We start from the raw sequence: 24,163 nt of genomic DNA on the forward strand, positions 1-24,163 counted from the left end.
TATATTATATTATATTATATTATATTATATTATATTATATTATATTATATTATATCCCTTGAGCGTAATAGAACTAGCTCTTAATAAACTGTATTATTATTGTTGATATTGTCGTTTTCTTTCTATAAACTTCATCAGCATCATTCGTGTTTCTTTTATTCACTTTATTTTATATTTCTTTAGCCATACAAATGTCATATTTTGACATTCTGAGATCATAAAATTAATGTGGGCTATTACATTGTACAATTCTGAGTTCGGGGGCAGGAGTGGAGCGAAAGTATCTGGATGTTCTGTTCTATGTTAGTCTTTGTATCCTTTGTCTTTGTTATTTTTCTTTGATCTATATTCTTTATCTTTATCTTTAGACTTAGATTGTATCTTGTTCGTTCACTTTATTTCTATTTGTTCTTGTTCTTATTTTATTTTATTTTGATTTATTTTTATGAAAAATTGCTGTTTTTTTCTGTGGCTATTGGAAAAAAACAATTTCCCGAAGGAGACCTCCTGAGGGATCAATAAAGTTTTACCTTACCTTACCTTACCTTAATTGTAATATGATCCAATAGATGATTATCTAAGTTAAAAAAAATAAAATAAAATAAAATGCTAACGTATAAATATCCTTATTAAGATAATAAAATGAATTTCAATGCTGTAACATGAGAACATTAACATGTTTTTGGTAGGTATTGCATCTATCTCATTCAAAACATGAACCATGAAAGAAAACGAAATTAGAACTAGAATTATATGCTTGTGACATATAAATGAACACAACAAAACAAACATAAAAGCTAGAAAAATAATTTAAATACGTTATACAAGAAAAAGGTTTGGTTAACATCTCTATGGAAGCGAGCCTTCATGCCAAGTAAAAATGTATTGAGTGGGCTCTGGCGCCATCTTGTGACAAAGAGGGTCGAATGTTTTCCTAGTTTTTTAGTAGAAATATATAGTAAAGTGCAAAAGTTGCTATGCCATCAAACACGACTTGAACTTGCTACCTTGAGTGTAATACTTGAGTGGTACTACCTGGAGTAAACACATAGATGCCACAAATCCCTCTGTGTTTGATGGAGTCTACTGACTCCTTTAAGAAGCATCTTAAGACCCTTTTATATATGCAGGCTTTTTCTTTATTTTCTTGGGGTCGTTGTGTTTGTCTCTTTGTTGTCTTGGCCTTTTAAAGCATGGTTTTTAACTGTGTATTGTTTTAAATTGTTTAAGCGCTTTGTGACCCTGGTCTAAGAAAGTCACGTTAAAAATAATAATAACGTACTAACTTACTAACGTACACATCTTGATTTGATAACATCAATAGGGTAAATCACTGTTGATGTTTTAAACTGAGGTCTCTGACGAGAAACGATAATTGCATTATATGATACAAAGAAGATTCTATTCTTCTCGTGCAACAAACAGACCAACTCCATACCCTCGGAACTATCCTTAAAGTATCTTATAGTAGAAATGTGATCTCTTTACCAGACACACTACTTCCCCACATTGAAAGGAGCCAGTGTAAGTGGTTGGGGCAGACCTGTGACCAGGTGAACCCCTGGCCAGGGACCTACCAATTACAGAGCCAGACATAGGGGATTTGGTGAAGACCTTGCATTCACTACCCAACTCCAGATAATAGTTCTAGAATAATGATGATAATTATAATTTAGAAGAGTTCCCAAACTACAAATAAACGGCTCTTGGAACAATATCGGAAAAACATTTTTTAAATTATATATATATATAGCAAATTATTTTTAGAGTAGGTAAATAAAAATCCAGAATATATATATTTTTTGTTGTTATATTCTACACCTACTTACACTTTCTGCTATTTGAGAAGGTTTGGTTTGAAAAATATAAACATTTTAGCGCCTACAATTTTGATATCATACAGAACACCAAGGGTTGTTTGGTTATGGTTTATTTAATAAATAGTGTTATTATTTATTTCCTGACTGTTTTTCTGTGAATAACCCGGAAAGGGTTCTTGGGTAATGTTTGGCTTTCTGTAAAACGTTGTTTCACTTTTAGGCACCCCTGCAATCGTCACACTTTTTCTGTTACAAACTGACCCCAGCCCCCCATCAGAATAGAAAACTTATGTGGCCCCCAGAGGAAAAAAGTCTCGTGCACCCTGATGTAGAATATGATGATGATGATGATGAAATAATATGCAATTTATGTTCAACAGTGAACTTCATAGAGGAACGAGTGACACCCTTGATGGACGATCGTTCGTGTCTTTATTTCTCATGGTGACTTTCTGGTCGATAAAGGTGAGCTGGCGGATCAAAGGTGTGCATCAGCTTCAACAGATCGTAGTGGCAGCAGTGAGTCAGTGACGGGGATGCAGGAAATTGCGCACGCGCAGATAACTGTTCACAATGGCGCCTCTAGATTTGGATAAATATGCGGAGATCGCGATGCAATGTAAATACCTTCCGGAAAATGATCTCAAGGTAAAGTACATTCTCCACACAATGACGTTTTTATAGAACCTGCTGTTAGGACTGTTCGTGTGCCTCTGATGCTTTCACCGTATTATTAGCTGATGTTAGCCGCAGCTAACCTGAGGAGGTGTCACCGCAGTACAGGTCTGAAGCTACAGATATCAGTTAGTGTTGACAACCTTCATCCTGCCCGAGAAAGTTAGTATGTGATAGTCATCGTTTGAAGGATTTTGGAAAATGCAAGTGCTTGTGTTGAAACGCCTCCATCCATAAGAGATTGGTTGTCAAGTGTTTATAACTAGGGTGAGTCTTCTAGTGATGTGCATTATCACCACTGGTTCCCACGTGACCCATTGTGACTCAAATATCAAATCCGTGTTCAGTGTAGTTGTGTGTAGTTATGAAAAAAGACAGCGGCATCCTCACAAAGGTTCGTTAATTTACTTGGTTGCAAACATTATATACATTTTGTGTTGGAATTAAACGTAATGTTATGCATGGAGTCGCACCAAAGGGAGACAAGAACTTGAAGAACAATAGTGCACCAATTCCTGTTATTTCATACTTTTCAAAATTCAACCTATAAATACATCTGTCCAAGTTTCTGGTAAATGTATATGAGAGATCATTTTGTTCTGTTCATTATGCATGTTTTCTTTGTTGATCCAACATTCTAAGTAATCTAATGCTGTACCTCATCATGGAGTAAAAAGCAAAAGAAAATGTTTTGTCTGCACAACAAGTACTTTTCATTCATTTTAAGATATTAATAGAATGAGTGACATTTAATTTTTTCATTTGTCTTATTAGAACCATCGAAGATCAAAGTGGTAGGAATATGACACAATCTATTATCTATTGTTTTTAGCTAATACAGGTTACAATGGAACAGGCAAATTTGGGTAACTGGTCTTGAGGATTTCTGTCTTGCATTATCTCACTCTTCTATATTAAAGCTTTACATTCATTCATGCTTTATCTTCAGAGGTTATGCGACTATGTGTGTGACCTACTACTGGAAGAGTCCAACGTACAGCCAGTGTCAACTCCTGTAACAGTATGTGGAGACATTCATGGCCAGGTACTAAATGCATGACTTCTCCAAAAACTGCTGAAACATTCGCTTTACTGTTTATTTTGTTTGTTTATAGTTTTACGATCTTTGTGAGCTCTTCCGAACAGGAGGCCAAGTTCCAGACACAAATTACATATTCATGGTTTGTAAAGTACTGCGTTCTTTAGTCATAGAACTTATGTGCCCCAATAACAAATCACGTCATCGCCCTGCAGGGGGACTTTGTTGACCGGGGATACTACAGTTTAGAGACCTTCACCTACCTACTTGTGTTGAAAGCTAAGTGGCCTGACCGAATCACACTTCTCCGGGGGAATCATGAGAGCAGACAAATAACTCAAGTCTATGGCTTTTATGGTGAGATTGTGGAAATATTTAAGTGGATTTTTATTCTGTTTCAAATATATTTAGTTTCTGCTTTTCTGTGCTGCAGATGAGTGCCAGACCAAGTATGGAAATGCAAATGCCTGGAGGTATTGCACCAAAGTGTTCGACATGCTAACGGTTGCAGCTGTAAGTGTAGCAATGACAACCATTGCCTCTAAACTGTCACTACATGTAAAAAGTCAATCATTATAATCATAAACCAGTCTTTTTTATTTTCAGTCTTCTGTTTTTAAAAACAGAATAACCTTGATTTTTTAGTCTTAGAAAAAGAAAATTGCTATTCAAGTTGTATTCTTCCAAGACACCTTCTTAAAGGGCAACTCACGTGAAAACCCAACTTTCCTGACTTACTCGCATGTTTCAGATGTTGAAGTCTTCCTCTCCAAGATGTAGTTAGTCCCTCATTATAACAATGTTTTAAAGTTATTACTTATTACTTTATTTATTATTACTTATAAAGTTCACCCCCTTATGAAATCTCAGCAAACAAGAGGTTATGAGAGCGGAGTCCATTAAGACGATATAATGATCTTCACTACTCCAGCAAGCTATAATCACTAGCCAGCTTTTTGTTTTTACAAAGAGTACCTTGGAGGAAAAGACTGCCGGGGTTGATGATGCGCGTTGATAAACCTCGCTGCTACCCCCAACATCTATTTAAGAGACACATTAGTTGCCCTTAAAACAAGAGTTAAATGACTTTCTGTTCAGTCATTACTTTGATGTGCCATTTTTCTTTTATCAGCTGATGGACGAGCAAGTCTTGTGTGTACACGGAGGCCTCTCGCCTGACATCAAAACTTTAGATCAGATTCGGACCATCGAGAGGAACCAGGAGATTCCTCACAAAGGTGCCTTCTGTGATCTGGTGTGGTCAGACCCGGAGGATGTTGATACATGGGCCATCAGCCCCAGAGGAGCCGGGTGGCTCTTTGGTGCTAAGGTCACCAATGAGGTAGGTCAATGTGATCTTGCAGGGAAATGAGCTAAAACATGAATGAGTTGAGATATGAACACTAGCTTCATATTGGTTGAAAAACTTTTTTTTCCAACTTTTGTTCCAGTTTCTGGTAAATTCGGATGACTAATTATTCAAATTAAAATTATTTAATGTTTTTATGACTTTGCCCAAAACTCAAATACTGACAGTCTCTTATATTCTCAAGGCCTGGATGATGATTTCATGTCTTTGAAAACTCATTGGTTAATTGACCTATTTATTTATGAGTTGTTTTATTATGTGACATCATGGAAAAGTCAAAAGAAATCTGTCAAGTTGTCAGGAATATAACTGTGGACTTTCACAAGCCTGGTTCATTCAAGGGTACAATAAACATATGGCGGGAAGTACCATTCAATTCAATTGGGGCGTTTATAAACATGCACATAAGAGATGAATATTTTTTTAAAAAATTAGGTATTTATATTTAAAGGAAAAGCTCTTATCCAGATACTGGCTTAAAGGCTCTTTCAAATGGTAGTCATACATGGCCTAAAGTGACAAAGAGTCATATTTTTATTAATGCCTTTTTAGATGCACACTTCTGGTGTCATGTATTTAATCCTTTTTATCTTGCAGTTCGTTCATATCAACAACCTGAAGCTCATCTGCCGAGCGCATCAGCTCGTCCATGAAGGGTTCAAGTTCATGTTCGACGAGAAGCTGGTCACTGTGTGGTCAGCACCAAACTACTGCTATCGCTGTGGCAACATTGCCTCCATAATGGTCTTCAAGGACGCCAACACAAGAGAGCCTAAGCTCTTCCGAGCTGTGCCTGACTCTGAGAGGGTCATCCCCCCCAGGACAACCACACCATATTTCCTGTAATAAGATGTAAAGCTGACAGCTTTTGAAGAGATGAATGGTTTGTATATTTCAGTGCATATTGGTGCCATTCTGGTGTTGCTCTTGTGTACATGTATCGCAGTTAACGTTCTGGAAGGCATTAGGTGGCAGTATTACTATATGAAACTTTACATGTATTTATCAGAAAATGTGGTCATAATGACCATGAATCAATCTGTCTGATGGCGTGGGTTGCTTGGCTAAGACTTGCATTTTTTTTTTCAACTTTACTTTCATTTTTTAGATGAAATTAAATTCCATCACAACAACTGTATAAGATTTGCTGTTACATAATTAAATTATATGGGGTTGTGTGATTGCCTTTAAATGCATTTAACATTCAATATGTATAAAGTACAGCATTTATTAGTAAATAGTCATACTTTTATTTCATATGAACTACATATTCTTGTATGTCTGTCATGCTCTCTTTGTCTTCCAGCGCCACAACATTTACATGCAAGATTGCATCCCTATCTTATCCGTTGATTCATGAACTTTGAGACTCTGCTTCGTGACTGTAATACATTGAAGAATTATTCAAATGAGCTCATGGTCTGTAGGCCTTTGTCCAATGTCTAAATGTTCTACTTAATTTTATTTTCTTATGCTAATGTATTAAAATATGTGTGAAGATGTCAATAATACAGCAAATAAAAATAGGCATTTAAAGAGTTTAACACTGTATTACTTTGTGATCTTTTAATAAATCAATGGAAAAGCAACTCTTGGATCTTGATTTGATACTAAGTTCTGGAAACCTCGTGGTTTATCTAACTCTACTTTCAGCATTTCAATGTCAAAAGTGCATTATAGTGTATGAGGTAAAGATAGATAGATATAACTTTTGTTGATATCATTTATATTTACAGTATATACTGTGTATTTATTGATATTGATTGAGTTTATTGATATTAAAGATCAGAAGAATGAAAATTATTTTTTCACACTGTAAAAGTACAATTTGAAAAGGCAGTATAGTAACACCAATCTCAAAAAGACCCTGTAACATTAATGGTGTATTGCATCAGAATGTCATGTTGTGCCCATGCAAACATGAATTGCCCAGATATTGATTGTAAATATAAACAAACCTTCTAAATAAAAACAAAAAAACATTACAGACTGTATAAAGTATATATTGTTACCAACAAACCTCTATTTCCAACATAAGCAATGATTTTGTATACAAAAAACTATTATAGATAGTAACTAGTATAAAGTAACCTGCATATGCAATTGTTTGCTCTACTGTATATCTTATTATTTACTTTAAATGAATTCAACTATTGATGATAAAGAAGTTTCTCTTATATGCCTTAAACATTTTTTTGTAAAATGATGGAAATCTATGGGATTTGTTGATCATGGATCCACTGTACTTCCCCACTTTCATTTTAACATTTTGTGTTTAATATGTTGGACAAATACAAGCACCAAAAGCTGCATTCTAAAAACATTTGACATAATACAACTTGAAAATCAAACTGTTGTTTATATAGAAGTTATATTCTTTGAAATAATTGATTAAGTTTGTTTACATTTCATTGTCGCTTCTTAGCCACTAGAAGCGCACATTGCTGTTCGAGACGCTCCGCCTCTTCCCGTCTCGTGTCCAATCAGAAGCGACTGAAGGCCGCTCGTCATCAGTCATCTGTTTGGTGATTACGTGTATAGCTCGTCTGCTGGAGGAGACTATCCTGTCAAACACCTCGTCCTCATATTCAACAACATTACTGATCAGTGGGATCTTCTTGCTCAGACAAAACTATACAGAGACATTCACAAGGTGAGTTGACTAGTGTGGCCAACATCACGCGATGGTGACTCGTATTGTTGTGGCTGTGGAGGCTAGCTGGCTAGCTGTTTGCTACAACAGTGACATATGAATTTACAAATTCATGGAAAATAATATATTTTATTATTTAACTGCAGTTGGAAGCTTAAACCCTGTTCATTATCTCCTTTGTGAAAACATTCTCGATCTAACTGCAAAATCAACGTTTTTGTTTAACCCTTTATATTTCTTTGTAGTTTTAACTGCAATGTATAATGAGATTAAAGTCCTGACTATACTAAAAACATAGACCAAAAACTAGATTGGGTAAAATTTATGAAAATGTTAACAGAAATACAAATAGATAGATAGATAGATAGATGGAACCTTTTTCGTTCCCTTGGGAAAATCCTATGGGAAATGTTGTCACTACATAGCAGCTAACAGAATAACAAAGTGCACAGAAAAACACATTAAGATGTAAAACATAATAAATGTATAAAAGTTACTAAAGTCCTTATTATAAGTACAGAATAATAGTTATACAATTGGATGGCACGAGGACTAAATGTTGCATCTGGATAGGAGCATCCGTGATGACAGTCTTGCACTTTGTCTTTAAATAATGAAAAAAAAGTGTGTATTTTATTTTACCGGTGTTCAAATAGTGTTTTTAAATGGCACTGTGTATTGTTTTTGATTGTTAAATCGCTTTATGGCCCTGGTCTAGAAAGACACTTTAGAAATAACCTTTACTTACTTACTTACTTACTATTTAAGTTTACATAATAGCACCTGACAAAGACAATTTCACCGTTTGAGTGTGGCAGTGTTACATATACCATGTCTTCATTAGTAAACAAATACTATTACTACTATTACCCAACATGTTCTAAGCCTTAATAGTAACTTGAGGCTTTATGAATATTCTTATTGAGTCAAAGACTTTCTTTCTGTATGTAGGAAAGAGTTAATGTGTCAGACATTTAAACATTGATTTTTGAGTGGTGAATTAGATGGTTTACAGAATCAGAAATATGATCAAACAGTGGAACAACCAGGACAGTGGGTAACATTTGGCCGAATGGGAAAATAATCTATTTTTATTTAGATGATTGAAATCCCTTTTTAAAAATGGCAATGTATGAAATGTTTATATGTAAACAAAAACAAGTCTAACCAGCATCTCACTCTTCTTTTAAAGACGTTATGGACCTAAACTTTGGACTTACTCAAAGCTGCTCAGCATAAGGATCATTCATGAAAAGGTGATGTGAGCCCCCTTCCCCACATGTGGTGTCCCAGCACCCTGCCAAAACTGCAGTTCGCACTCCTGATCACCATACTTAGAGGGCAGAGATGTTTGCCAAGTTAAAGAAGAAGCTTGCAGAAGAGGCAGCCACAGCACCACGCAGCGGAGTCCGTATTCCCCGCACTATCAGCAAGGAATCCATTACTTCTGTCGGGGCAGACTCTGGAGATGACTTTGTAAGTATAATATGAGTTTGTTTTTCATTTCAACTCTTCCTATAATGTTTTGTCCATTGCATCCACTTTGACAAACCTTAACCTTTTCATTATTATTTAAAGATCCTCATCTTGAAAAGTGAAGAATAATTGAGTATGTAGCTCAGGTTATTAGCTTGAATATTAATAAAGACATTAAATTACTAAAACTATTTGATATTTGATTTTTAAAAAAGAAAGTATGAAAATGTTTTAAACAAGACCTGAAAATGTGGGTAGATTACTAGAGAATATTGTTTTAAGAAGATTACAAGTCAGGGAAGAGGGGATCTTTGAGTTGATGTCATGTGCCACTTTATTTTAGGAGAGTGAACACTAATAACATGCCTTATGAATCCCGTTGATTCCCCCTATTATTACTCTAGCACAGTCCTGTATATCTTTTTCCTGCATCTGACTTTAATAAAAAAACAGCTAGTTCTACTGATGATTCCTCTGTAGCTTCTTAAAAACCTTATACTGCATCCTCATTAGCCTGGGTGATTCCATATGTGCTTGATTTAAGAACAAAAATTAAATCAGCCGCAGGTAATTTTTCATCTTATCTTAATCTAATGATGCTTATAAATAGTCTTGCATCAAAAAAAGATGTTTGTATTTGCCACATCATTTTCAGTTAAAGTTGACTGATGCAAGCCTCAAAGGCCACAAAGATGTCTTTTGTTGTGCACTTCCAAAAAGTCCACAATCCTTTGCTAATGTGTAGGGACTGCTGAGTTAATGTGCCTAGTTCAGCTAATCACAATATTGTGCGTTTAAGCATTAAGGGCAGATGCATGATTTCAGGATCCTCCTGTGTTTTAAAAAGTGTTTAAGTTTAAAAAAAGTTCTTAAATTTTGTTCATGTATTTTCAAACTGAAATATAATTCAACAGCGTGTTGAATTTTGTTAACATATCCTACAACACATAAATAAATAAAAATCAATCGAGATGATGATACACTTATAAATACTTGCTCTGGGTAGAGTTTATGTGACAAAGGGCTAACGACTAGACTCCCTGTTACAGTCCCTGTGTACATTTAGTCAATATGTTATAAACAGTTTACCCTATACTAGTGAATCATTTAAATGTTAATTACTGAATAATGAATTACGAAAACTTTTACTTAATCTTGCAAAGTATGGCTACTTCCCTGGCTTGGCCTGTATTATTAAGGAAGCTAAATGAAGTTATGATAACTGGGCAGGATTTACAAGTTCTTTGAAGGAATAGAAACATGCAGGGTAGTTTCTTTGTTGTCATTATTTTCCGTTTGACTGGTCACACCACATCTTCTCCTTCCCTTTGTTCGAGGAACTTCCAAAGTTTGCTGTGTTTTGAGTGGCCTGTTAGTGTCAGTGGAAGATCCTTAGGCGGTAGTTCGCGCAGCTATCCTCTGCTAAATTATTGAAGCCGATTGGAGTTTCTGTTGGCTGAAATGTGACACCATTTCCTTTGTGCACAAAGAGCTATAGCAAAAGGGTTAGATGTTCATTTTTATTACCTCTAAACTTTGAATAGGTCAAATATCGTATCTAAGTCACTTGAAATGTTTCTGGTTTCTATTGTTCCAACAAATTTCAATCATTCATCAATTTTTTATTTACGCTAATGGCCAAAATAATTATCACAGTAATATTGAATCAATATTGTGACAAATAAAACATTAATCGTGATTAGTCATTTTGTTAAGGAAAACATCATTATTTTAAAATGAAAAAGTTTTAATTAAAAAGAGTGGAAAAATCAGTCTTTGAATTGAAATACAAATTGATAGATTTTAAAACATACCAAGGAGTAACTGAATCCCAACATTCTCAAATAATGGAGGCAACACAGCTTCATTGTGGCACAAAATGAGAGAGTAGAACAACCTTATTTAGCAAGCATGTGTACAGACAAAATGCCCAAGGCTTGGTTAAGTCACTGTCAATATTAAATGGTTGCTCTAAAATCAACAGGGATCCGTTTATTAAAGGCGTCTGATGTTTTCACAAGATGTTTTAATCCTCCTACAGACATTAGATGGCATTTTAACGTTTGTTTATTTTTTAATTAGTTTTCGTCAGATGAAAAGTTCAAGCTGTTTAGGCATTTTATCTGTCGTTTTTTTTTCTGTCAAAGATCTGCTCTCTTCATAGGCTTACCTTTTTTTTAACGTGCCATGATATGAAAAGTGTTGCATTTGTGGTTCTTATTTTATGGTTCTTATTTACTCTTGAGTGCTAACATTGAAGGTGCCCTGTCTTTCACCATAGCTATAAATATGTGACGTCATGACTTGTGTAAATCCTTAAGCTGAATTTATCTGGTACGTACACCCACACTTTAGAATTAACCCTCTGTCCGCCTGAATTATGACAAGGTTCTATCCATGGTATCCAAGTAACCCATGCTCCAAGAGTGATGTTGCAAAATCAATTGATTTTCTTGCGTACTTATTTATAATTTGCACACATCAAATACTAATTTGATCTTTTTCTTCAGGCATCTGATGGAAGCAGTTCAAGGGACGACATGCCGGCCCAGCTACTTAGGAGGAATGGTCAGATCCGCAAGCTGGAAGCAAAGCTCTCTGGTAAATATTATTATCACACATTTAACAACATGCAATACATTTCAGCTTACATGGCATAGTTTACAACTGGGTTGTCAAACTGGTCCAGAAAAGGGCACACATGAGTTAACGAACCAGGTGTCAGCTTAGACAAACAACAATTAATTGATTGGTTCAACTATATGTGCTTGACTGGTTGGATCCAAAACCTGCACCGTCTCGGCCCTTTTCTGGACCAGTTTGACACCTGTGCTTTACAACATCATGTTTATTTTAAACTTCTAAAAATTAAAGTCACCAGTTGTCAGTTTTGTATATGATGTATCAACTATTCTAGTTCAAGGGTGGTCATCTCAATAGAAGGGTTATCGTATAAATCATACTTTCACAAATTTAATGTTAATATGTAGTACCATGTGATGATAACTATCTTGCCCTGACTCAAAATTTTGGATAAAAAAAAAAGAAAGAAAAATATTTATTTTTTCTGGTAGGTTCAACTGGTAACATATTTCTCATCTTGTACATAGTATAATTCTGGAAGATTTTTTATTCATTATCATTGGAATGTGTATGGGATCCCTTGTCTTTCCTATGGGTGTGTTTGTCACATTAGCAGTAGGTTAAATGTGCATTTATTTTACCAGGATTAACAGAGAAGATTATCATGACTCCCATTATTTCTCAACCATATTCTCCCTTTGCTTTCTCCCTCTCCTCATGTTCACTCCCTTTTCTCTGACATTGCTTGCTCCCGTCTTTGTTTGTTTGTGTTTCTGGTGTGTAAACTCCATCCTCCATCATGGTCTCCACACTACCCACACTAGACTATGCTGAGCAGCTACGAATTATGCAGAAGACTAAGGAGAAGCTTGAAATTGCATTAGAAATGCACCAGGATTGTATGTACCTCTTTCAGACAAACTATCTTCTTTTTCCACATTTCCTGATTTTTGCAATACTTTTCCTAAAATGTGGCTGTGTTCCTATAGTGATTGCAACAAATTAAACTATAGATTAACCTCACATTAACATTATGTGAAATAATTTGCATTATTTTTTGATCAAAAGGGTTCTGTTAAGATTATTCAATTTCATTTGAAACTCTTGTTATCAGCTTGAAATTCATGGATTTCTCCAATTTTCATAAGCAAGTACCCGGATATTCTGTGTTTAACTATATTTGCCAAAAATATAAATGTCTTTTACATGCATGAACAGAGATCTGGATTTTTCATGTGTTTAACAGCTATTTAATGTTAATGTCATGAACCTTTAAAGCGATATTTAAATCTAGGGTGGTACCTAAATAGCACTGATCTGATGATCACAAAAATAGCAATGACTCCAAATGTATTACTTCTGTGTAATGATCTTTGTTGGAGAATTGCAGAAGCTGCAGGTTTGTGAAAGCTTGTACAGAGCTAAACTTTGTGAAGAAAGAAAAGGTAGTTATTTTGTGAGTTATGATGAAGATATCAAGACTTTGAATATCAAGAAGGTTTTAATTAATCAGATTTCTCAATTGTCAACCAACCCCTGCTTTTTAACAATGCTTCTTGGGTTGCCATATCTGTCAATTTGACTGAAGCTTTTAAAGTTTACTAACACCTTTTCAGCTTTTTAATTTCTCTTTGCACATCTTTCTGCTTGTCCATCTCTCCATGTCTCTTTCCCTGCCTTCTCTCACTGTCTCTGAGCAGCAACATTAAAGAAACGTCAGGAGCAGAATGAGTTCCACCAGTCTAATCAGGCCAAAATATCGGAGGGTATGATGCTAGCACTGGACAAGAAAGACCAGGTTAGTTATTTTTTTCACACGTTAAAGGACACTGGTAAGTACTAGGTAACTTTTCTTTCCCATCCCCTTTCTATAGGAATGGCTGGAGAAAATTGCAGCTGTCGAAAAGGTGAACATTTACTGATGATACATACTAGTCTAGTGTGGCACGTGTACAAAGATCCTTTGTAATCTGTATATAGATCTGTATATAAACATTATGACCACTACACACTTACATAAATGATTGATTTTGAAACCTTCTAGAATTTAAATGGCAAATGTTAAGATGAATCATAGGAATGGATTTAGATGAAAGTGTGCTACATAAATATTGGTAATGGATGTAAGGATTGAGAACATAAAGTACATCATATTTTAATGATTTATTAAGTATGACACATGATTTTCGCTATCCACGAGAACTGATGTTTTGAATGTAACTATTGTGTCCCTGGTTTCAGGAGAAGGAAGCACTCTCGGCACGTCTGGATGAGATGATGGAGCAGAGCTTGGTGCTCTTTCAAAAGAGGGATGACCTTGATGAGCTTGAGGGTTTTCAACAGCAGGAGCTGGCCAAAGTCAAGCATATGGTACGTTTAGCTCTTCAGTCCTACGGGGCTTCTGATGGTTGTTGTCAGCCTTATAACATTTTTTTTAATTTAAGTTGCTGAAGAAAGAAGAACAGCTGGCTCAAAGGGAGCGGGAATTCCACCAGAAAGAAGCAGAAGCTCACTCGGCAAGACGGGGGCTGTCTGAGACCCGAGGAAAACTTAAAGCACTAGAAGAACAGCATGACGAGATGTCCAGAGTCAACTCTGAGCTAGAAATAGAACGGTAAGTCACAGTTAAATAATCATTGTCACATTACATTATGAATCATTAGGTCAATAACTATCTTAAGTTAATGTTTATTTTCAGTTTTAACCAAAATGTTTTATACAGGTAATTTATATACATCTACTATGTATAAAAAATATTAATAAACCCTTTTTTAAATACATTTGTTTTTTGTAAATTGAGAAAATCCATCCATCCAGCCGTCTGTCCGTCCGTCCGTCCGCCCGCCCGCCTGCCCCGTTGGAGAGAACAATCCATCTTTCTGGTGAATTGTATTAATGCTTTGAATGCTGTGACAGAGAGGAACTGCTGTTGCTCAAAGAAGAGGCTGACAGGAAGCTGAGGGAAACGGAAACTCGGTGTGAAGAGCTGCAGTTAGTGATCCATCAGGTCTCTGACGACTTTCAGAAGGTTGGTTTCTTACAGTAAAGAATGCTTTCAGCTGAACAGAGAAAAGGGCCGACATAACAGTCTTTTTACTGCTTTTTATTTTACAGTCACAGAGTATAATGTCCTCGTTAGAGAATTCCCTTCGTGACCTACAACTGGAACATGATTCTCTCAAGTTGCAACAACAAAAGGTTAGCACTGATAGTAAAAAATGAAATTGATTGACCACACTGTACTTTTATTTTGTGACACCCTTGATGTCCAGGCTGCTGTGACGGAGGAGGACAAGGATCGCTTGTTGTCAGAGCTGCAAAAGAAAGTCAACTCACTAGAAAGACGACTGCAGGGAAACTTGAGCCAGGATGAGCATCTACAGGAGATGCTGTTAGAGGTAGAGTCCAATGCCTCCACTTACAGGTTGACTTGCATGCTTGTAATTTAATCTGGTCTCTTGTTCACTCTGAAGAAATCCAGTCTTGAACAAGGACTAGAGGAGACTAGGAGAGAACTTTTGGCTGTGCGGACAAACCATGCAGACACTGTGAGCTCTCTGGAAGCACAGGTAACCGCCAGCAAATCAAATAGTAATTCCAGTGCAGTTATTAAATATACATGTACTTTACAGTATATTAAAGTCTTATTTAACAACCAAGCTAATGGATGATATATTTTGCACCTCCATCATTTTATATATTTTACATTTATCAGTCCTTGTAAATAACAATCTTTTTTTTAAAAATACAGATTCTTTCAACAATAATTACTGCAAACAAGATGGTGTCCATCAGACCTATAAAATAATATTTTGTAAAATCTCCGTTTCTCTCTGACCACAGGTTTCTAAACTGAGCGGCAACATAACTGAACTTCAGACACTTTTACGGCACAAGGACGACTCCTCGCGCTGCTACAGAGAAAGAACAGACGCTCAAGTAAGATGGATGATGTTCTATGATTCTTCCAAATTTCTGCTTCCTTACTCAAAAAGCAAGTGATGGTATTTCTCTTGACACAATAAACGTCAGCTATTCAATGTTTGTTTTTTTGCTTTCATCTTTTTGTTTCAGATTGCAGAGCTGGAGCAACAAGTCCAGCAGAGATCCCAGAACCTAAAGCAAGCAGAGACGCATATAGAAGAAAAACAGAACCAGATGGACAAAATGGTTAGTATAAGAAGATGCACATTTCTATCTTCCAAACTGCTGCTTTAAATGGATACAATTTACATACATGTGCTTCAATTTAAAATAATAACAGTCCTTTATAAAAACATGATTGCTGCAAAGATTTAAGACTATTTTTTTGTGTTGTATTTTGTCTCAGCAAGGAAAGTGGAGTTCAGAAATAGCATTTTTGGATCAGCAGTTGAGTTTACTTGAGAAGCAGGGAGAAGAGAAGTCGCAGCGACTTCAAGACAACATTAAGTCATTGGAGGCTAACCGAAAAATGTTGCAAGAAAGACTGGTAAGTTGTTTTTCCTTTTAAACATTTTTTGGATTACAGAATTTTTTCAATGCCTGGATGTAAAAACAGAAGTTTTGATGTCAAGATTATGTGTTTGCTTCGAAGGTTGACGTGGAGAAGCAAAGAGATGAGACAAACTCATTAATCACACAGAAGACCGAGGAGCTGGAGCGATGCACAGTATGACAAATAAACAACACACATCTAATATGCCTTATTCTGCATGATTCAAAGCTGTTCTTCTTATCAGGTGGAGCTTAACAATACAAAGATGCTGAGCACTGAAATAGCCAAGGCTCTAGAGGAGACCAGGCGACAGAAGGAAGGGCTTCAAACACAGGTCTGATTTCAGTGCAGCTCACTTCCTAACAATTAAAGTACAGTTGGAACTTTTAACAATGGATCAATCACAAAACGCATTTACTAAGCTGGTATCAAATTACATGGATGCAGATCAGAAAGGACATTGCAAGAGGGTTTATTGATATGATGGTCAGTGTTCTGTTGTGATTTCAGGTTGGAGAATTAACAACAAGTCTAGAAAAAACAAGCCAGGAGTTACAGATGATAAAGAAGGCACTTGCTCTGAAAGAAGAAGACGTTGAGACCCTCCAAAGTGGTAGAGAAGCAACACAATCTCTATGTTTTTTTCTTTTAATTGCTACAGTAGACTAAGTGTGTTGTTTGGAACATTGCAGAGGTGCAGAGCCGAGAAGCGTTGCTGGTCCAGCTTCAGCAGGATCTGGTTCAACAGTGTTCACAGCAGGAACAGATGGAGCTGGACAAAGACTCTCAACTGAACAGTCTCAGGGAGGCGCTCAAAAGCCAAATCCAGCAGCACGACAGCTGCCAGACTCGGGTCGGTCCCTACTATCTTCTTCTTGAGTCTCGCATGAAATGCATTTGTTGTTTATCGTTGTGTTCTTGAGGCAAATGTGATGTATTGTCGGTGAACTTAAGGAAAGAGTTCTGACTTGCATCATGGCACTCCTCAATGACGGTTGATTCTATGTATGCAGATCTCATACCTGGAGGTGGAGGTGGAGACACTTACTGAGCAGCTAAACTCCCCAGCAGTGCATGAGGGAGAGCAGAATGGTACTGTGACTGTGGATGATCTGGATCATGTTCAGAAGCTCAACAGGGAGCTAGAGCAACAGCTCAGTGACAAGAGCAGGGTGTGTATCCTTCAGCTTTATTATCACACAGCACATGGGCTTAGGATAAATTGTTTCACCCTTTGCAAAGTAAAAATTGGTGATTTATGTATTACAGACCATCAAGCAGCTCCAGCAGCGACTGGCAGAGCTGAAAAGAACACTTCAAAAGGAACTGGTGAGACAATCATACTTGCATATCACAGTGTAAGACAATTCATAACATGCACCGTTGTGGCATACAAACCATTTCCATAGGCGTTAAAATGCCTTTACATTGCCTTCCCAAGTGTATTAATCAATTCCCTTTTGCTCTTGTAATATTTTGCGTGTACATTTGTTACATAACCCTTGTATTATCTCTGGGTCAAGGTAAACGACCTTCCTGGCCTTCTGAATACATATGTGGGGATAATTGAAATGAAGACCATAGCCCTATTCGCACGGGATAAGTGTAACCTGGGGACTAGGTGTTTTGTAAATTACTCATTTAAACGGGATAAGCGTGTGAAGCCTGTAAGCCTGTAAAATAGTCCTTTTTACTGATATAACTTAGAGATACAGATCTAAAAAGGAGCGCAATTACTGAAACGGAAAGTTAGTGGAACCAATCAGCAGAAGTAAATATTAACAAAATGGCGAGTGCCTAGAACAGTGATTTTCAACCTTTTTTGAGCCGCGGCATTTTTTTTACATTTATATATATCCTGGGGCACACCACCAACCAAAATGACACAAAATGACACCCTAACACAGTAATACATATAGTTAATATATTGTTTAATGTATTTATAGTATAAATACATTAAAAAACATATATTGACTATATGTATTCAAACATGAATTTGAACAGTTTATATTTGTTAATTTTAAACATGTCTGATTTGAATCTCACTATTGTAAATGAGTTCAGATGTGCTCCAGTGTAAATGTTTATATTTTACATACACAATTATTAACAAGAATACTGCATTTACAGAGGCTACCAATGGATTATTAAAAATTTAAAACATCTTTAGATGAAGTTTAACGAAAATAAAACTGTTAACCAGTAACTTCACACTATCATTGCTTTGTCTGATGTCTCTGAGCGTCATTAGAATGTGTGGCTCACCTGCACCTGTTTAACATGTTTGGGTTTCAGCGTATTCTTATTATATTCGTGAGATAAAGGTCATTTACAAATAGTCATCATGTGATGTTGTATTAATGCAAGTATGTTTTAAGGATGTATCCTCGATCACGTGATCACATGAGGAAAACCGACATTTGTTGCGCTTTCATTGGAACCTGCAGCTTGACTTTAATGGAACTGACAAGATATTTCTGTGACTCTCGTAGAGAAGACCTGACGCGATCAAACGCGCATTGTTTTGTTTGATATATTATTTTAAAAAACAAGCTTAAAATTCTATATCGTTTTTCTCAATTGCGTAAAATGACTGTCGGGAAGTCTGCACGTTTTGCTCTTTTTAATCTTGATTCATATGAACTTTGCCGTGCGTATACTGGAAGAGGCGGGAGCTCAGATTGGCTGCTGTGCATGTCAATAAAATTGACAACCAATCGGCGCAATAACTATTTGATTGACATGCACAGCAGCCAATCTAAGCTCTCTTTCCTATTTTCTTATATCATATTTTATTAAATCAAGCGATCTGCTTCGCGATCGACGTATTGGACACCCATGTCATAAAGGGACAGATGCGCCTTATAGTTTATATATGAATGAAGTTTGAAAATAGACCATTCATTGATAATTTCCTACGGCACACCCGATGATCTCCTGCGGCACACTGGTTGAAAATCACTGGCCTAGAAGTCCGTTACAGTGGCAAACACAGACATTCGGATTCACACGGGAGTAGTATTATCACCCAAAGTCTGTGTTTGGCGAATTATAGTAGTTCCCTTTGCGGCCGAATTATTACATTACAAATCGCACCAAGAAATCCTTCCAGATTGTTGCTCCTGAGCTCTTCCTCTCCCTCTGCGTTTGGTGGAGTCTACTGACTCCTTCAAGAAAGATCTCAAGACTCATTTGTGCAGGCTTTTTCTTAATTATCTTGGGACTGCTATATTTGCCCCCATGTATTCTTGGCCTTTTAAAGTTTTTAAATTTGGTTAATAATTACTTACTTACTATACAGTATTGTTGCTTTAACTGTCAAATAACATTTCAATGAATCTTTATCTTTCCCAAAAATGTTTTCTCATCATCATTATCTTAGTTTTAAATAGGGTTTCAGCATACATCTTGTTAAAGTTTTTATTTCTAGTAATTTAAGCAATTTATTTTGAAAAAACTGCAAAAGTTAAATAGATAATTATTTGGGTATGCATAATACATGGAGCTGTTGTGTTGAGGCTTCCCACTTTATCAACTGACAAAGCATTCAATAATTTACTATTACGTGTGATGCTTAATATATAATCTGTTTATTGTTGCTCTCTAATGCACACAAGTAAAATAATATTGGATAAAATACATGACATTAAAAGATATCACTGTGGAATATTCATTTCAGTATATTCAATATTTAAGTGCATTGCACTGAAAACCACCAGTAGATATTTTTATGAGAGTTTATTCACTCTGCAGTTTTTAAAATATGTAACATATATATTGTACTGGAGCTCTTTTCAGTTTTTATTTTTTTATTTTACTCATTTCAGAAGCTGAAGCCTGATCCAGAAGCTGAAGCAAAAGAGAGCAGAGCAGAAAAGACGGAGAGGGTTTGTCCTGATCTGCCTCCAGCACCCAGCCCCAGCCCTCCCACTTCCAACACCGTAGTAACGAACACCTCAGACTTGAACGACTCACGAGAAATCAACTTTGAGTACCTCAAGCACGTCGTCCTCAAGTTCATGTCCTGTCGAGAAGCCGAGGTGAGTCGATTTGGTGTACTTAATAGTTTGTACGAGTACTAGTTGGCCAAAGTATGTTCTTTAAACCTACATCAATTATCTTGTACTCAGTTATGATGAATACCAAGGTTATGTCCTCTTTTAGGAACATACAGTACAAATACACAACTGGGAATGGTTTCTGTCTTGCTCATTAATTATTTTGTGTCTCCGCCTCGGTTTCAGGCCTTCCACCTAATCCGCGCTGTGTCAGTGCTGCTGAACTTCACACGTGAGGAGGAAGACATGCTGAAACAAACTCTGGAGTACAAGGTCACTGATCCTACTGCCTCAACTTTGAGCCTAATGTCCGCATGATGCTTAGTATTTGTGTTACAGAAATGCAGAATTCTGATCAGTGTTGCGATGTATAATAGTCACTTTACGTCTCTGCTCTGAATAACTTTTGCATAAATGTGCGAGAGGAAGTAGAACAAATCGACAGCTTTTGCGCTTTAAAGCCAATCAAATTCTGAAAACCTTCACATTTTATAGTACATATCAACTAGTACATGTCACCCTAACTGTAACCAGATAAGTTAACACTGCAATCGGCCATCTTGATGAAGCCGTGGATGAAGAGACTGTTTTAGAGACCGAATTTTAAGTGATGAAAACGGTCTACGATCCCAAGCATAATGAAGATAAATATTGTTATCAACTTGTTAAACATTGTATTGCGGCAATTAACTACCATAACACGCGCATGTGTTCCGGGACTCCACCTACACAACAGAAATATACCAGTGATCATTGGCAAAGAATGATGAGGAGATACATTTTCAAAACTATTCAAACAGGTTTTTGACAGAGGCAAGTAGTCCAGTTTTATGGTCTGAGGGCCAGTAAGAGCTTCTGTTTGTTGTTTCTAAGCTGACAGTGAAAAGCTGTGGCACCATTTGTGTTAACCTTTTTGCTCTCCGTTAGTATGGTACCGTTACTTGTCTATAAACCCAAGAGCTGTCATATTCTTAAAAGGCACCTAATGATTCGATTTAAGTGTCTGTTAAATTTTTCTAGGACCTCTATTATACTGATCAGTATGTTTCTTTTTGCATAAAACTCTCATTTAATAAAGATATTTACATTAGAAAAGTAAGCCCCGCCCACTTAAAATGCTGGAGAAGTCTCGTCCAAGCAACCACGCCCACTCTACTCTGATTGGTCACACATGATGAATGACCTACTGCATTTTGAAGAGGATGACTTCAACATTAACAACATGTCAATAAGTCAGGAGAGTTGGGTTTTCACATTAGGTGCCCTTTAATTTCATGCAATTGACTGATTAATATTTTTTCACTTGATTATTTGCGTTCTAGATGTCCTGGTTCGGCTCCAAACCGTCCCCCAAGGGGATCATCCGACCATCTATCTCGGGCTCATCCTCCCACTGGAGCTGATACTCAACCAAATGAAGCGATGGAGCGATGGAGAGGCAGTACAGCTGCACCTTTAGGAGGATGAAGAGTAAAACAACCTCTCAGCTGAGCAGACTGCCTCCAGCCTCCTAGTGGGACTATTGAGAATGACTGCATGGCCATCTTTAAATGATCGATCCTGCTAGTGATGCCTTGTAACGAGGGGATGAGTGGACTGTAGCCATTGCCGGCGCATGGTTGTTAATTGCACGTTTCTTCAGATGTTTTGTTCTGAGAACATGTAAAAGACTGCAAGGTGAATTAAGGGAAAACACTAGGAAGCATCCGGTTACAACAAAATTCTTATGTTTTTCAATTATTGAATTTTGCAAATGCTGACCAAAAGTTGAAATCATATTTTAATATTTTAGACACCAATCACAAAGTTTTTAGCATCAATATTATGTTTTCCTCATAAAGGGTCAAAGATAAATTTTAAGTCACTCTTATCTGTCCTCTGGACGAGCAACTGATGGAGGTTCCCCAGTCTCTTACAATCTCGTAAAATGTTGTTTGACCTATGACCTAAAACCTTTTTCACCCAGACTTGTTGGCTTGGCTTTGACAAAAATGACAAAGACATGAATTAAAAGATTTATGCTGTGATTTAACGGTGAACATACCTTTACCTGCCTTTATTACTGTAAATGAACATACATTCCACGTATGTGTGTGTATATAAAGAGAGTATTGTAAATACTGTATGCTTTGAAAAGTTGTGGATATCCATGGATTGATGTGACTACTTAATCATTTATAATCTTCAAAATCCAGTACCACGTCTTTCAATGCGTGTAAGATAATCCCATCATATGTTTTATCTCAGAGGCACCAAAAGATCTGCATGCATGTTGATTGATCTTCCAACTGGAGCCCTTTTACTGTTTTGGTCTATTTTTAACCCAATGATTTTCATTCCTTTAAAAAAAAAAGGTGTACATGTTGAGTGTTAAAGAGCGAAATGGGTCAAATGACGCAATCTCTACTACTGTTGTGAATTTTACTTCAAAATATTTGATAAATGCCTCTTTAAATGGTTTCTTCACACTTTTTCTACCAATAAACCTCAACAGAGTGCAGTCGAAACATGTTTACAGTGTTTACTGTTTACAGTGTGAGCTGAATCTCCATTCTCATTCTCATTGGGGAACAATTACATTTCCTCAGCATCTACACAATTATTCAGTGGCTGTTACAATGGTTAAAACAAAGGAGAAAATTTATTTTAAAATTAAGCTAAATATGCCAAAATTATCTCAAAAGCATCTTCATTCCCCAAAAATATTATTTAATTTTTCACTTAAATATATTTGAGGGGAATTATAATGTTTAATGTATTCATTTTAATTGAGCATGACCTGTCTCCTTTAGACGCTTTAACTGCTGTAGCACTTTGAGGTCATGTATAATGAAAAGTGCTACATAAATAAAATGTGTTATTATTATTATTATTGTAAATGGTCTCAAAGAGGAGGAAAAACGCCCTAAAATCAAAAACCCTATTGCCATATTTAGATACTTCAAATTAGGTACTAAAATATATATAAATATCTGTTTCTGCGTGACCATACTTCGCCCAGGTCGGATGTAATGAGATTAAAACAAATGCTTATAATAGTATCACAAATACACGTTTAAATTTATCTTTTTTCTTCTTTTTTTATCCAAAAATAAACATCGATACGTGTCTAAATATAAGTGTAAAAACCAGTGGATTGTTCGCAACCACCGTAAATGTTTTTCTCACTCGAACAATTATTTCTGAGTCACGATCTTTAAATAACGAAACATAGAGTAGGCTAATAAAAGTGCAGAACAGTAACTCACTTTATTGTCAAAACTGTACATATAAACGAACAAATAGATTGGTTTTAGAACATAAAGTACATGTGTATCTTATTGACTTTATTTTATAACCGTGTCGTCCGTTAATCTGTCGAAGCAGAAGGAGCATCTGAGGAAGTTTTCCAAGGTAAATGAAACACAAATGGTCTTGTAAAACATGTCTGCTGGACTTGTGGTGTTACGTCAAAGATGATATTGTTGAGCTGATGATTTGCTGATGTATTTTCAACTGCTTACCAAAAGACTGAGACCAGCACTGTTTATTCAACTCACAACATGGAGTCTTACATTTTATATTTGGGACCCAATGTTGTAGTGAAGTGTTGAACAAAACCTGAAGACTAGTCTGGTTGTTTTCCTGGAGTTATTGCTAAACCTTTTTTTGTTGCAGGGCACGAAGTACCAGCCCCTGGATCTGGGACCCAAGAAGCAGCCGAGGAAGTACCTGCTCTACTCCATCCGCAAATTTGCAGTGGAAGCTTACATTTTCTGTTGACTAATAAAAAAAACCAATTAAAACGTTTGTTTATGCTTTCAAATAGATTAGACCAGTAAATGTTTAAATTTCACTTGGGTGTTTTAGTCTAGATAGAAGACAAACTTCAAACGTGTTGCACTTTTTGATGAATAATTTGAAAAGTACTCAAGGATCAAACTATACATCATCCACAGTGAATTTTTTTCCCCACTTGTAGCTCATGACCTGCTGAACATGGAAATCAGGTTAGATTTACTTCAGCTGTGGGT

General features: G+C 36.3%; 2 protein-coding genes across 3 annotated transcripts; both read left to right on the top strand.

Moving 5' to 3' along the window:
• The first annotated feature begins 2,332 nt into the window (after nt 1-2,332).
• Nucleotides 2,333-6,492, top strand: LOC148088591 (serine/threonine-protein phosphatase 6 catalytic subunit-like). The gene is made up of 7 exons (XM_087798088.1): nt 2,333-2,468; nt 3,445-3,540; nt 3,611-3,676; nt 3,750-3,891; nt 3,968-4,047; nt 4,667-4,876; nt 5,501-6,492. The coding sequence occupies exons 1-7, from the start codon at nt 2,394-2,396 to the stop codon at nt 5,747-5,749; spliced, it is 918 nt and encodes a 305-aa protein (XP_087654214.1). The 5' UTR covers nt 2,333-2,393; the 3' UTR covers nt 5,750-6,492.
• Nucleotides 6,493-7,426: 934 nt separating this feature from the next.
• On the top strand, nt 7,427-22,648 carry golga1 (golgin A1). 2 transcript variants are annotated; one of them, XM_087798101.1, is made up of 24 exons: nt 7,427-7,556; nt 8,749-9,032; nt 11,543-11,633; nt 12,440-12,514; nt 13,316-13,413; nt 13,490-13,522; nt 13,857-13,985; nt 14,060-14,229; nt 14,532-14,643; nt 14,730-14,813; nt 14,888-15,013; nt 15,089-15,184; nt 15,459-15,554; nt 15,690-15,785; nt 15,946-16,086; nt 16,192-16,266; nt 16,337-16,426; nt 16,603-16,705; nt 16,785-16,945; nt 17,106-17,264; nt 17,362-17,421; nt 19,920-20,132; nt 20,337-20,423; nt 21,473-22,648. In XM_087798101.1, the coding sequence occupies exons 2-24, from the start codon at nt 8,904-8,906 to the stop codon at nt 21,551-21,553; spliced, it is 2,505 nt and encodes an 834-aa protein (XP_087654227.1). In that variant the 5' UTR covers nt 7,427-7,556; nt 8,749-8,903; the 3' UTR covers nt 21,554-22,648. The 2 variants fall into 2 exon arrangements, with proteins under 2 accessions (XP_087654227.1, XP_087654236.1); XM_087798110.1 differs by lacking the exon at nt 12,440-12,514.
• The last annotated feature ends 1,515 nt before the right edge of the window (nt 22,649-24,163 follow it).

The sequence above is a fragment of the Callionymus lyra genome, chromosome 1 (genome assembly GCF_982586985.1).
Source record: "Callionymus lyra chromosome 1, fCalLyr1.hap1.1, whole genome shotgun sequence".
In the NCBI taxonomy this organism is placed as follows: Eukaryota; Metazoa; Chordata; class Actinopteri; order Syngnathiformes; family Callionymidae; genus Callionymus; species Callionymus lyra.

Excerpts from the sequence above, each read along its gene's own strand:
- golga1 (XM_087798101.1), top strand. The coding sequence starts at position 8,904 with ATGTTTGCCAAGTTAAAGAAGAAGCTTGCAGAAGAGGCAGCCACAGCA. Across the intron at positions 13,523-13,856 it reads AAATTGCAGCTGTCGAAAAG|GAGAAGGAAGCACTCTCGGC; the intron begins GTGAACATTTAC and ends CCCTGGTTTCAG. Across the intron at positions 16,427-16,602 it reads AGGAAGGGCTTCAAACACAG|GTTGGAGAATTAACAACAAG; the intron begins GTCTGATTTCAG and ends TTGTGATTTCAG.
- LOC148088591 (XM_087798088.1), top strand. The coding sequence starts at position 2,394 with ATGGCGCCTCTAGATTTGGATAAATATGCGGAGATCGCGATGCAATGT. Across the intron at positions 4,048-4,666 it reads ACATGCTAACGGTTGCAGCT|CTGATGGACGAGCAAGTCTT; the intron begins GTAAGTGTAGCA and ends TTCTTTTATCAG. Across the intron at positions 4,877-5,500 it reads GTGCTAAGGTCACCAATGAG|TTCGTTCATATCAACAACCT; the intron begins GTAGGTCAATGT and ends TTTATCTTGCAG.